We start from the raw sequence: 15,044 nt of genomic DNA, 5'->3' as shown, positions 1-15,044 counted from the left end.
AATATGAGGACTAAAAAACGTTAAATGTTTAAATTGTTTAATAATATAGTCAAATAAAACCTAACCTAACCTGCTATTATCTAAGAATTCTTAATTATGTCTTGTTTAAAATATTCCTAGGTACAATCATGGTGATGACCTATGCTGAATTTTAACAAATGATAGGTAAATAATATTTAGTAAATACCTATGTCCTATGCCTATGCCTAAATGATTGATACTGTATTATTAATATACCTAATTTCCCAAGTAGATTTATAAATTTAGTATAATATCATGTGTTGAAAAAATCATTAACTACATTCTAAAATATTATTAGATTATTAAAAATTGGCTTTGACTACAGTTTGACCCTCTAAAATATCAACTACATAGATCTGATTTGTTACCTTTCTGAAATCATTCACAAAGTTGAAGATTAAAACAATTTAAAAAAAAAAAAAAATGTCTTCAAACACAAACATTACAAAGAAATATGTACATTATTGTAAAAACTAAAAAATTTGATGATACACTCAGAACTCCTAACATTTGAACGTTTATAACATATTTATTAACATTTTTATTTAGATACACAAAACTATAGAACACTAAAATATGCACTTATTGTCTTATTTTTACAGTTTGCAAAATGATTTATTGAAACAACTATTATTTAAACAAGAACAACAGGTAAAGCTAAAAAAAAAAATGTTTAAAAACTATATACATTAAATCCATAACAACAAACAATTTATTTTAAAAAATACATGATAAAATTAATTTAAAAAATAATGGTTTTTACTTGTTTAGTCATATCTGTTCTTAAATAATAGAAAGTGCAGTATACTTGTTGCCTAGTTTATTACAAAATAATATACAAAAAATTGATTAGTAATTACACTTTTTGAAATTCACAATTCTAAAGATTAAACAATTCAAATCAAATGATCACTCATCATTATGTTATTTTATTAGGATTTAAATATTAAATTAATCATTAAAAATAGACTTAACAGGTCAATTTTAAATGTACATGGTATATATATTAATTATAAATGAAAAATTTTAATTCAAATACACTAATACATTTCACTTGTAGTGTAGGTACATATGAAATTAAACAATATTTAAAGTATTACAAATTTCAGTCTTTAAAATCATGTCATTGAGATCATAATCCATAATATTATTATCACCAAAATTTGTATTTGTTCTTAACAAATTTAACTTTTGACTTATAAATAAACAAATGGTATTATATTAATTATAGGAAAAAAATATCATATTTTAATCACTTTTGATAGCCATTTTACAGAAATAGATGTATGTATACTTGCAGTACTAATAATGTCTCTAATAATATTAAAATTTCTAATCGGAACATAATTCTTAAAAAATATTTTTTAAATTGAAATTGTATTTTTTATTTTTAGAGTGCGCATTATTAATTCTAGAATAATTTTTAGATGGTTCTATTTTGACCTCTTCTTTAACATTTACAATCATATTTATGTTTGCTGTATTGTATGGTACCAAACTAGAAAATAATGCTGGTAACCTAAATATGGCAACAAGGCGTTTATGTAATTTCTTAGATTCTTCATCATCCCAATCAAAATGCATATTGGAATTTTTACAGTGATCGATTTTTATACTTGAAGTTAAAGAATTCATATATGTATACAACATTTTAAATGTCTCATGATTTGGTGGTACAGAACCAATGGACTGTAGAGGTAGTAGTAGATCTTTCTTTTTTTCAATAAAGTTTTTTGTATTAATACTTTCTTTAGGTTGTTTCTTTTCAATATTTCTTAATCTAATGTCTAATAAACCTTCTATTTCACTTAAATCGGAATTAATGATATCACTTGTTTTTAGGACATTGTGAACTCCTTCGTGAATCATTAGTGGGTCATACAAATCAGGCTCATCATCACAGGAATCTAAAGCCATTGCATCAATGGGACACTCTGATAAATAAGTCATCATGCTTATAAGTCCTTCATCAATCAAATCATCTGTATGGGCAAAAGTTTTGGGTACAACCAAATCAACTCCCAAATAATTAAGTACATGTCTATAAAGATCACATTTACTAGAAAAATTGCAATTGTCAATAACAAACTTATTTTCCAAGTATGCTTTTTTCAACTTGCGATCAGCAGTTGTTTCCATTAGTTTATTAGATGTTTTAAGCAATTGGCGATTGTGTTTAAATTTTTCATGTAAATTTCCATTTAATTCATCTTCTGAAAAAAAGGATAATTCTTTAGATCTGTAAAATCGGAACGGGCGTGCAATATCGTCAACAGTTAATTTTGGGTTCATTTTAAATTTTTTTTCAATTAATTTTAATCTATGACGGCATTGTTCTGCGTTACGCCCAGGTATCTGTTGAGATACTTGTGTCCAAGTAAATTCATTAGGTGCGTAAGAATTTACAGCAGTTATTAACTTTTTGTCTTCTTCAATTGTCCAACCACCTCTATAAATATCTTCATATAATAACATTCTACGATAAGCATTTCGAACTTGTGCAGGTGTTCGATTAGTTAGATTCATTGATACTATTGCTGGAGGTAAATTTTTGATTTTAGCATTTTTAATAATATATTTTTCACTATCAGTCAAAAACCCTTTCTTAATGCCTGGTTTTAAACTCTGCATCCATCTGTTAAAACAAAAGCAAATTAAAAATGAATAAATTATACACAAACACTTTTTCATAAATATCTACAAAGTTGTATTTATTATCTAATTTCTCTAAAAAATAATAAACAATATTTTTATTTAAAATGCTATATGGGTCAATAAACCACAAGTATTTGTAGAGAACATTTAACTAAGAAAGCTATGTTAGTTTTATTTATCTAAATACTCGTAAATGTGCAATTAAAAAAGATTAAACCAATAGAAATTATCCAAAAATAATGTATAATTAAGTATCAACCAGTTTTAAATTTTATTTTAGAAATTTTGCTAAAATTTATAATTTATTACTTATGTTAAGTTAATGGTAATAAGCATGAAAAACTAAAATTGTTCTCAATTTCAAGTATTTGAATTGCAATCTCTAAAAAATGATATTGAAAAACCAAAACAAAATATTTTTATGGATGTTATAACTTAATTTAAATATACAATAGTCTAAACAAGGATTAATTTATTTGATTTTATTATGAAATAATATAATAAATAATAAATTCATAAAAATAGTAAAAAATGAACAAACCTGCCATAGATTTGATCGACAGTTCTCTTATTATCTTGCATAGCAAAATACACTCTTTGCCAATTGATAATATTATCTACAGAGTTTTCTTTAATTACATCTATAAGTTTCTGATCTTCTTGTATTGACCATTTACCTCTTGTGTGTAACATTTTCTTATATTTTTGATAATGAACAAAGCATTGTAACTCATTGCGGTTAGTACCCAATTCATCAGCTATTCGTTGCCAATTTTTTTCCTCATTTTTTTCAACAATTTGAATTAAACGGTCATCCTCACTTTTAGTCCATCTAGCTCTAGATACATGAGGTTTTAAAATTAAATTCCAAAATCTTTGACATTGTAAATAAGGTTTATTAACTTCTTTTGCAATATGCAACCAATCATATTTAGAGTCCGAGTCCATAAACTGAAAGATTAATTGCTTAAACGGTGTTTTGGTTATAATTTCTAATTCTTTTTCAAGATCTAACATTTCAATTTCAATTTTATGTTTAATAATTGGATCACTTTGTTTTTGTTGATCTAAACCAAGACGTAAGTGCTGTTCAAGCATAGGAACTTTTAATTTATTCAATACTTCAGCATGTATTGCTTTTTCTAACTTATTTTTAAACTCTTGGTTCCATTGATTTCTTTCAACACATTCTTCAAATATAAATCGCCCATTGTACGATAATATTAATCTTTCAGTTTCATATAACTCCATAAGATGAGGATTTCGTGGGCAGTTTAATAAACCAATTTTAAAAAAGTTTGCCAAATGAGCTTTCATTTTCAATTTTTTCATTTTAACTTTAGACATACATTTTTCTTCAAATTTTATACAATTAAAAGCTTTGGTTACATTTCTATTTGAAATTTCAATATTTCTATTAATTTCAATCATCATTTCTTCCAAATAAACTATATTACGGCCCAAAATATCAATGAATTTAGTACATTGTTCTAATAACTCTACAAGAGTATAATTACTTTGTTCAAAATCTTGATTAAAATCTATGCAATTAATTTCTTCAAAAAAATCTTGAATATTAGGATTTGTTTCAATTTGATTAAATTTATAACTATTATTTTTATTCAAACTTTTAACTATACTTGTTGGAACTTTTAAATTTTCATTAGCATCATCATTATTGAATTCATTTTCCAACCATGTAAAATCGTAAGCAGCAATCGATTCAGTTTCTGTATTTACAAATTCTTTTGATGGTCCAGGAATTGGATTACCATATGCGTCCATATTTGTTTATTTATTTAAAATTTAATCTATAAATGAAAAAGAAATACTTTATATTAATTTTGAATGAAATGGGTATAAAAAGTTATTTATGCTTAAATACTAGCAAATTCTTTAATAGTTTTTAAGTGGTTTGAAAATTGTTCACACAGTCGCTAGTTATTTTTATGTTTTCATAATTTGACACTTAACTAAAATTATGATTTAACTATCTAAACTACACTTTAAGAAGGTAACTAAATATATTACACGAGCAATTATTTTTTTATATTAAATAGATGAAAAGATTGTTCTTATACAAAGAATGCAATATATTATGTATGATAAAATAATAAAAGTTACAAATAATGAAATATTTGAAATTTTAATAAAAAGGAAGAAAATTATTGGTTAAATTCAGTTTTTTTAACAGCTATTAAGAATATAGACAACTTATTTAGTACCAAAATTTATATCATTTAAAATACTTAATTATAACAATACAATATTCTTACAAAATACTTATCATTATACTATGTTTAAATTGTTTAATAATATATAATATCTAAATTTTATAGTTGTTGTCCTTGAATAAAATTTATATTAAAAAAAAATTTTTAAATGTCAATAGTTTGAAGTACATAAGACATACATTATGGTAAAGTCTAAATAACTGTTTTTTATAGTTTTATCACAACAAACATTTTAAAAATAATCATTTTTGCGAAGTAAAAAAAAAAACTGGGTTTTTAAGATAAATCGTGTTTAAATTAAATTCAAATAATTTGATTTTTAAAATAAATAAATAAATTTTTATTATCAATAATAAAAAAATACTTGAAATTATTTAGTAAATTTTAGTTTAAAATAATTGTCCAATCCTACATCTAAAAAAGATAGGTCATACTAGTGTTTATATTAGAATTGGTTTATTAAAATTATAACATAGAAATAACAGAATAGTAATACATTTTTCATGATCAATACCAGTATCTGGTACTCTAGTAACATCAGTCTCTGATCTTACATTGATTATATAATATATAAGACAAAAAAATAAATTGATATAATATTTACCTATATTTTAAAAATCCTGTAGCACATGTGTGGAGCAATGAGATAAAACCATTATCAATGTGTAATCTGTAACAGAGCACAGATCTATATTTTCTTAAATTTAAGTACTTGAAATACTAAATACTTACCTCTCCGTAATTAAAATTACATTATATATATTTTAAAAATGATTTAAATTTTTCAAAGATAATGATTACAAAATTACTTTTGGCTAATTACAAAAACGTCAAAAACTTTTATGAATTAATAAAAATATAGATAAACATACAAGTAGTAAGCCCCCGTTGAATAATGATTACAAGCCCAAGATACCAAATGTATAGTTGAAAAGCGCCATCTATTAATAATTAAGAAAACGTCATTTAAAAAAACACTTATTGTACAAGTGAGAAACTCGAACTACTAACACTAAGGTCTAATATAGACTATAGTCTGATACTCTGATCTCTGATATAAATAATAAATATAATAAATTTAATCATATATAATAAATAATAATTATAACATAGATCATGATTCGTTAACATAATTATATCAGCTTTAGAAATGACTAAGACACTAAGTTACCACTGTGGCAGTGGCAGTGGCTCAGCTATACATTATTTATAGTAGGTATATTCTTTAAACACCTTTAAAATAATTTTATTTTTATAATTATTCACTACAGTATAAAAGACAACTTCTATAATTGTAATATGTGAATTCTAACAAAGCAAAACATGTATGTGTTACATCTTTTAAAGACACAAATTCAGTATATACCTATTATTCGTCATAGAAGAACTAAGAATAGAAATAAAAACTTTTTTTTTATTCAACGTATTTGATAAAGAATTAAACGCATATTTGATTTACTGCTGTTTTAGGAATAAAGAGTTAAAAATGTTCGGTTATTATTTTAGGTCGTTTATTGGTATTGTGTTCTTTGTATTTTTATTATTAATGTTTAATGATCATTTATAAGGTTAAATTATATAATATATTCATGACAAAAACGTCAAAAATACTTTTAACTTTAAATAATAGGATAAGATGTTGCAAATGTATTTGTCATTTGTCTATTTAGCAGTTGATATAAGCTTTATTTTAAAATCAAGTTTACTCCTTCGATGAAATCTTCGTCTATATAAGTACGTAGATCCATTTTGTTTCAAAAACAAATTATATTTAACATTAAATTAATATTATGTTTTTTTTTAATAATATATTTAATATATTATTATTAGTAATTTACCACTCAAATTATTAACATAGCGATAGATTTTATCTAAATCATTATTTTAATTATTTTAAGTATTTTATTAAAATTTAAAAAAAATTAATAAGTAATAAGAATAACCACACTGGTTACAAAGCATAACCGCATTCGAAATATTTTATTGTTAGATGTTATCGTAGTAGTTTTACTTATCAGTGGACAGTGTTCAATTTTCATCTTTTTGATAAAATATTAGTAAGCTTAATAGTTGAAATTGTTAATTACATGTTTTATTTATTACTGTTAACGCTAATTTCAGTTTGAATTCTGACTTTTGTTAATTTTTATTATAATAGATTTATTTTCTCCTCCTGTACGCGAAAGATGAGTGTTATCGAAAGTGTTGATAAAGGAAAAGGGTCACGAATGCAATTGAACAAATCGTTGAGCAATACTGCTCAGTGGGTCAAATTGAACGTAGGAGGCACTTACTTTATGACTACAAAGACTACGTTGTGCCGAGATCCCAATTCATTCTTGTGCAGACTGTGTTCAGAGGAATCCGATCTCATTTCCGACATGGTCAGTTGACAATTAAATAAATATACAATATATGTGTTCGTTTACAAAATTCACTAATGCCTGACGTTATTTTTAATATTAAATTGTTGTATTTAATGAGCAAAATTATATTGTATTATTGTAACCATTTTGTACTCACACTATCCACTAATGAATTATTGGTCAATTTAATCATGATTTTTCTTGTCAAACAATTGAATGTTCATCAAGCTACAAGCATTGCTTTTACTTATTAGAACAAATAATAACTCTTTAAACTTTAAAAAACCTTCTGCCCCATCAATCTATTTATGATTATTTTGAAATATATTAATATTTAAAATATGGGCTGAAACTTTTGTTATTTTGTTTATTGATAATAACACTTCTCTAATTACTACATTATCATGACACATTAATGCAATATATGTTATTAAAACTGTTTTTAGTTAAGTAAAGAAATAAAATATTAAATTATGTTTTATTTGAAATATATTTTACAAACCTTATTACCATGTAAAACAAGTCTTATCAACTTAGTTTGTATGTTTCTGTCTGAATTTTAAATAACTATGAAAAATGTATTATAATTAGTGGTATAGCCTGAGGGTTTGGTTGCAGCCCTTCCATAATTTCAGGAAAATTAAAAAATGCTCCCAGTATTCAATGTACTTATTACGTATTAAAACTTAATATGTATAAAACGTCATAAATGTTGTATACTCATAGCTCAAGTATACTAATCTTATGTGGGATTCTAGTCAAGTCTTCCTTATGAAACAAATTATCAGCCCCTCAAAATAAAATTCCACTTATGCCACTGATTAAAATGTAATACCATTAATTTTATTTACATAAATTTAAATAATTAATTTAATTTTTAAATATATCATAATTATGTTTTAGTTAATTAAAAAAAAAAATTCTTGTTTTAGGATGAAACTGGTGCATACATGATTGATCGTGATCCAACATATTTTAGTCCCATTTTAAATTACCTTCGTCATGGAAAATTGGTTTTGAATAAAAATCTTGCAGAAGAAGGTAATTTTGTATTTATTGAAAATCTTTTATAATTTTCATATAATGAGATGTTAATAAGTAATTATCTTAATCATCTCTCAATAATATTATAAACATCAATTCGTAAATATTTTGTTTTGTTTTTATTTATTTTTTATTGAACTTAAACCCGGTGACTAGGGCTTACCTGTTGTAGGGGTTATGAACTAAGGGTAGTAGGGATACAGTAGGTTGTTTTTACGATTGTTATGGTTGTTACAGTTGATAGCAAACACGTGTATGTGTGGCAAGGTTTTTAACCACTATGAACCCGAGTGATCACCCATCGGAAACTAGTAGCTGTGGTTGTTACTTACTCCCAGTCGCATTCCGTGACTGATAGCAGCCAACACACCATGCCAAGCCACTTTGTTTCTATTAATAATATACATTTACGCGATGATTCAAAATTTATAGTACAACCATTATTAATGAAAGAGAAAAATATTTAATACAAAAGTTTTTTTAATTTAAGAATATCTAAAATGATAATTAATTTTTATATTTTATTTTATTTTATATTTTTTTTTTAGAGAGAAGGAGTCAACTTAAATTTAATATTGGATACCTCTATTTTTTTGTAATTCTAATGTGAAAAAAAATGTTTAGAGTAATTTAGTACATAAAAATCGAAATTTGTATGAGTAATTATTGAGTTATAACTTTATAAGTATTATAGTTTAAAGAAGCAAAATAAAATACCATTAGAATATACTAAAAATATTAGTCTTCTACTCCAGTTACTTACACATTAAATGTTAATAACTCCTAAAATATTTGTCCACATTTTAATTTTTGTATTAAATTTTTTCAAAAAAATTCTTTACATTATGGTTGAAAATAAAGTATAAACTCCCATTTAAATTTCTTAAGTTGGCCCCCTAAACCTAATCCCCTAAAATATTATAAAAAAAATATATGAATTAATAATCATTTTAGATATTTCTAAATAAAAAAATGTTTGTATTTAAAATGTTTTTCTGTCATGAATATTTTATTTTAAGTGTGATAAAATAGCTATAATTCTGTATATATTAGAGGAAGTCTATTATTAGGCCATTTTATTGTTTACCTAATATTTAAAATTATATTTTTAGGTGTATTGGAGGAAGCCGAATTCTATAATATTACCGAATTAATAAATATACTAAAAGAAAGGATATTACAAAGAGACAAGAAACTTTGTTCTGAACAAGTGAAAAAACATACTTACAGAGTGTTGCAATGTCATGAAGATGAACTTACGTGGATGATTTCAACAATGTCAGATGAATGGAAATTTGAACAAGTAATATATAATCAAATTTAGAACCATTTACTATGATTTATTTTCCGCAAATAACAACTTTCAGTAATAATCATAGGGTCCATAAAAAATTCCTTCCCTAAATTAAATGTATTTATTGTAGAGTGGTCACTAGACTAAGATATAAGTATTAAGGAAATCTTTCTTTGCAACTTTAAGCAGTCTTAATACCAACTATGTCTCATAAACCAGTATTTAATGCTAAACAATACATCCAGTTGTAGGAAAAACATATTGAGTATTGACACAGTTTGAAATCACTGCAGAGTGCAGATAGCTTATAATTGATCACACTCAAGTTAACTAACAGATACTATTTTGTACGTGCTTTATATAGGTTATACTTTATGTATATAGTTATAGTAGAACAGAGCAGTGCATAGGTATAATAATTCTATTAAACTACTTTAAAAATTAGTTGAGCGAATGGGTAAAATAATACTGATGGTACTGCAGAGTGCTGAATCTTTTTACTATTATTTTATTTAAAAAGAATATTAATTGGTATGATAAATTAGAAGAAGTTAGTAGATCAATCAAATTATTTGGATTGCTTATTTCAATTTCATTTAGTGCCATTAGAATAAAAAATAATAGGTTAATACTAAGTAATAATAATAACTATTAACTATTAGCAGCTCTAATAAATAGGTTAGTTTAAAAAGAAAATTACAATGGTGATGAATAACCCCTAATTTCCTTCTCCTTCACTTCTGAACACACCACTGTACATTTGTCAGTTATCTTGAACAGTCAAGCTAATTAACGATCATAGATATAATCTATTGATGTCTTCTATATACTGTTGAGCTATATCCACTTGGGACTACATTTTTATTATTTACAAAGAATAAAAATAATTGTTGTTATGTTATAATGTTTTTATTATTTGTTTTTAGTTGGTAAACATAGGTTCCAAGTACAACTATGGAAATTATGATCAAGCAGAATTCCTATGTGTTGTATCTAGAGAAGAGGGTGTTGCTGACTCTCCAAAAACTGAATCCACTGATAAAGCAAAGGTAATTTATTACAATTTCGACATTTTCATTTTTGGTAACATAGTTTGTAATTTCTGCATTTGATTTTTTATTTCCATATACATTTCCAATGGCATATTTTTATGTAAATTATTGATGAGTTTGTAATCATAATCTATTAAACTCAAACCATTTGCAAAATGTTCTATTGCTTTGGTATAGTCTTTATGCACCATATATTCTTCACCTTTTTGAATCTGTAATACATAAATATTGATAAGTTTTTTTTTCATTTGATGAGTATTATATTTCTGTCATTTACTTCTCGAATCACAAATTTTTTTATGTGTTTGATTTTATTGGATGCAGGAAATGTTAACAATCGATATCTTAATTCTTCTGTTTCTTTGAGTTTGATTTCAGCTCTCTTTTTTTCTACCTTATATTTATAACATTGATCTAATCTTCTTTTCTTATCAGAATTAAATAAAATAATACCTATAGCTGTTATGCCTATTAAAATACATAAACTTCCATATGTTGAAAACATGTTAAAAACTTAAATAATAAAAAACAATTAACAAAAAATAATTTATTAAATACAATTTTTAAATTTTGTTGTCATAGAATTTTATAAAACTATTTTATTTTACATTAAGCCAAATTATGTACACTTTTTTAGGAATTACAACAACGAGCTTCACGTATGTGATATATGCAGTCAACTAAATCTGTAATCATGGGAGCATGTAAATTCTTTAAGACAATATATTCTGTAACCAAAGATCTTTGCAGCAAATCTGTTATGAGATTTACTGCTGCACGTCAAAATGCTAGATCCTAGCCTCATAGCTTCTTTATTATTACGCATTAATTTTAAAATATGTGTAATATTGAGAAAATCTATATAACCATGCACAAACACAAATACACGTACATAAAAACAAAAGTACTTAAGTTCCAAACTTGAATATTCACATATTTTATAATTATTTTTATTACTACATCTTCCAAACCTCATATTTTATATGTAATTAATATGTAATATACTCTTTATACTTTTATGTTATGACCAATTTTATAAATTAAATTAAAAAAATTGTAATGATATAATAGTAGTTTCTGAATTTGCATACATTTTACAATCTAATTTTTCAGGTTTAAAATAAACAAAATCAAGTTTTATCTCTATTTCTTTAAATTAACTGTGTATTTGATTTAGAATAATTATTAATAAATTATTATTTTGTAAATTTAACTCGAGAGCGTATTGAATAGAACAAACTAACCAACCTTTACAGGCAATATACCAACAAAGATAAACTATAACACAGTTATTTACTATTCCTGATTTTATCCCATAATGGAAATCTATTCTATACGCTCTTAATAGAACTGAGTCTGTAAAAAAAATTAATATTAATGTTAAGGTGCTTTTAAATTGAATAAAGTCATTTTATTAACCGTATTTTACATATAATTATTGCATTGTTCTATTGCAATTAATTTTTACCATACTTTTTAAGATTTTAAAAAAAATTTTCATTCATTTTTATTTCATGAACCACTGAATTAGTGTTGTATTTGTGTTTAGATTTTAATGTTTCTAATTTAAAAGTTGTATCCAAAGTTTTGGATAAGTGTAATTGAATTATCTTTGAAAGTATTTTATATTATTACTCTATGATTTATTTAATTTAGAAAATATATACTACAATAATTAATAGTACTAATAATACCATAAATATTAATGGAAATTGTTTATACTTTATATAATTTATTTTAATTTTTTTTTTATATAATCTTTTATAGTATGCATTTAATACAATTGAATTTAATTTATAATAAACATGAATTTGTTAAAGTGTAGTTATATTAGAATAAGATATTGTTATACATTTTTGTCACCAGATTGTACTATCATCCTTTTATGCGCGATCATGTGTTCATACAAAGTATATTGAAAAAAAATAAAATAATCGATTTGTTAAAAACCAGTCCAGTATTTTTTTATTCAGTGTTTTAATTAAAAAGTTGAATTATACTTGAATTCTATGTTAAGTAATAGATTAAAAATGAATGTACTATTATGTATTAATTTCATGTTTAAAAAATAACTGTTATAATGTGTACTAAAAATTATAGCATTTGAATGAAGCAAAAAAATAAAAAGAATTGGTTTTTAATAACATAAAAAAAAATTTACGGGGTCACAATCGATAAATTTTTTTCAAACATGCAGTCATCTTATACATTTTTTACGATTTACTTTAAGGAAATGTATGGATTTCGTCTTCAAAAAACATCATGAATTCATGAAACCTGCTTAATAATAGAGGCACATTATAGGGAGTCTGAGAAAAAATCTAAAAACTATTTCCATGGTCTATGAAAGTTGCTGCAATAGTCTTAAATTGCATTCTATTGATTTTAAATTTTGTATCTTAATTTTATTGCTCATGTACAAAAATTTACCACAAGGAGAACAAGTATTGGAAATCAATACTTAAATACTTAATCATAGATATATTATCAGATATTAATTTTAAACCTGTCAATACCCAACAACGATTGCTGAAAGACAGAGCAGCACAGTCGCACACTTTTCTGAAAATAATTTTATCAACAAATATTATTATTTATTTTGTGTACCAAGTATAATCATATATTAAATTTAATCTATGGTACAGTTTACTACAATTATAACCTTTGTGTTTGTTTACTAATTATACCGATCTGAGTTAATTTGCCAGAAAGTATTTTTAATTTATTTTTATGTTAATTCTTTATACTATACCTATTTGCGCCATTTGCGGGTTACTCATCGCGACTTTGCCCTCGAAATATTAATAAGTAGGTATAGTGTAATAAAAAATAATTTATGGCTACAATTTTATAAAGCTTCTCTATAAGCTACATTAAATGCCAAAATTACTAAACTTGTGGGGTTTACTGACTGCTCAATCGGCAGTCCTCGCCTCACTCTTCAGCCATTAGACCGTTACACAGTACACACTAATCTAATTTATAATATTTATTTATGATATTTATGTACATTGTACCGGTAAATGGTAATCATTCACTGAAATTTCGTCATCTGCGATCTGCGTCTCTCGGTTATTCAGCTATAACATTACGATAACTACGGACAACGGATAAGTAATCCAATATTCATATGGTAACAATGGTGACTAATGAGTAATGACTATACTCTGTCTAACGAGCCCAGCGAGGGGATGCGCGAAACCGGACCAATGTTGGTCGGCGCGCGGCGCGTTTTCTAGCTGAACCGAATATAGCTGCGTAGTCGACGAGGTATTATAAACTTTATTTTGTTATGCGGTATGCACCTAGCAACTGGTTAATAAAATCGTACCGCAATAATAGCACTTATTTACGAAAGTACGAAAATACGTAGAACGCAGACAAAACTATAAACATTTTCTAAAAATTACAAGCAACATTAGTCACCGCTTACGCTCATTAATATTAAAAAAAAATTTTAACCTAATATATTTTTGAAGTTTTAATTATTTATTTTTATCACATATTTTAACGATTCTCACAACATATGATATTATGTGAGTATGTGACATACGTATTTTGATCCTTTTTTGTTCATAAAAATCTGTGCTTTGTAAACAACACCAAATACACTGAAAAAGCGTAAATGAATGAATGTTAAGTATTACAACTATTAATTTAGTTTTATAAATACTTTTGCATAATCATGACCAGCCGATGTCCATATATGTATTTTTTTTTTTTTTAATTGATTTTGTTTTCGAACACAGTTCGAAGTACCTACTTAATTTTTAATTATTAATTAATAATGAAGCACATAAAGTTCAATAAGTGAATAATAATAATATTTAGGTAAAGGTACTATATTTGATTTTTATGAATGTATAATTATATTAATATATATATATGTATTAAGTCTTGAACATTCAATTTAATTTTTAATAATTTCAATGGAATTTAAGTTGTTTACATAATATAGGTACGTTGACATTAAAAATTGTGACATTATGTTCACTAAAAAATATAACATGTAATTATATAATCTTTTCACTTTTATATGTATTACCGTTTATATTTATATTTATTAAAATATAAACAAAAAGTTCGTACAATATATTATATAAATGTTATAAACAATGCAATATTGCATATAGATACCTATAAAACATTTTACAACAGTCTATTATGCATACCTACTCAATCATTATATTTTGACGACAATATTTTTATTTTTTCATCGATGTTGCTTCAAAATGACAATTAAATAAATAAATTTAACCTACTTTAAAAATGACACGATCATTGTCTATCGCATCAAACCTCCGTTTATTTTTGAATAATACGTTATTATTATTTCTGTTTCACATAGATATCTATTATGTACGCGCAATGTTAAACT

The 15,044-nt window shown here is 24.6% G+C and overlaps 2 protein-coding genes across 3 annotated transcripts; one reads left to right on the top strand and one right to left on the bottom strand.

Annotated features, from left to right (window-relative positions):
• Window positions 1-1,241: 1,241 nt before the first annotated feature.
• Window positions 1,242-5,763, bottom strand: LOC112601208. Of its 2 annotated transcripts, none has more exons than XM_025348690.1 (4): window positions 5,643-5,763; window positions 5,515-5,598; window positions 3,218-4,487; window positions 1,242-2,656 (listed from the first exon to the last, which is right to left on the bottom strand). In XM_025348690.1, the coding sequence occupies exons 3-4, from the start codon at window positions 4,459-4,461 to the stop codon at window positions 1,372-1,374; spliced, it is 2,529 nt and encodes an 842-aa protein (XP_025204475.1). In that variant the 5' UTR covers window positions 4,462-4,487; window positions 5,515-5,598; window positions 5,643-5,763; the 3' UTR covers window positions 1,242-1,371. The 2 variants fall into 2 exon arrangements, with proteins under 2 accessions (XP_025204475.1, XP_025204474.1); XM_025348689.1 differs by having other exon boundaries at window positions 5,515-5,580.
• Window positions 5,764-6,945: 1,182 nt separating this feature from the next.
• LOC112601219 (BTB/POZ domain-containing protein KCTD5-like) lies at window positions 6,946-11,666 on the top strand. Its single transcript, XM_025348699.1, has 5 exons — window positions 6,946-7,294; window positions 8,209-8,317; window positions 9,433-9,623; window positions 10,541-10,663; window positions 11,304-11,666. The coding sequence occupies exons 1-5, from the start codon at window positions 7,097-7,099 to the stop codon at window positions 11,331-11,333; spliced, it is 651 nt and encodes a 216-aa protein (XP_025204484.1). The 5' UTR covers window positions 6,946-7,096; the 3' UTR covers window positions 11,334-11,666.
• The last annotated feature ends 3,378 nt before the right edge of the window (window positions 11,667-15,044 follow it).

Source organism: Melanaphis sacchari, unplaced genomic scaffold (genome assembly GCF_002803265.2).
Source record: "Melanaphis sacchari strain LSU unplaced genomic scaffold, SCAv2.0 Contig76_pilon_pilon, whole genome shotgun sequence".
Classification (NCBI taxonomy): Eukaryota; Metazoa; Arthropoda; class Insecta; order Hemiptera; family Aphididae; genus Melanaphis; species Melanaphis sacchari.
The sequence above is the reverse complement of the archived record's forward strand: the minus strand, read 5'-3'. Positions and strand labels throughout refer to the sequence as shown.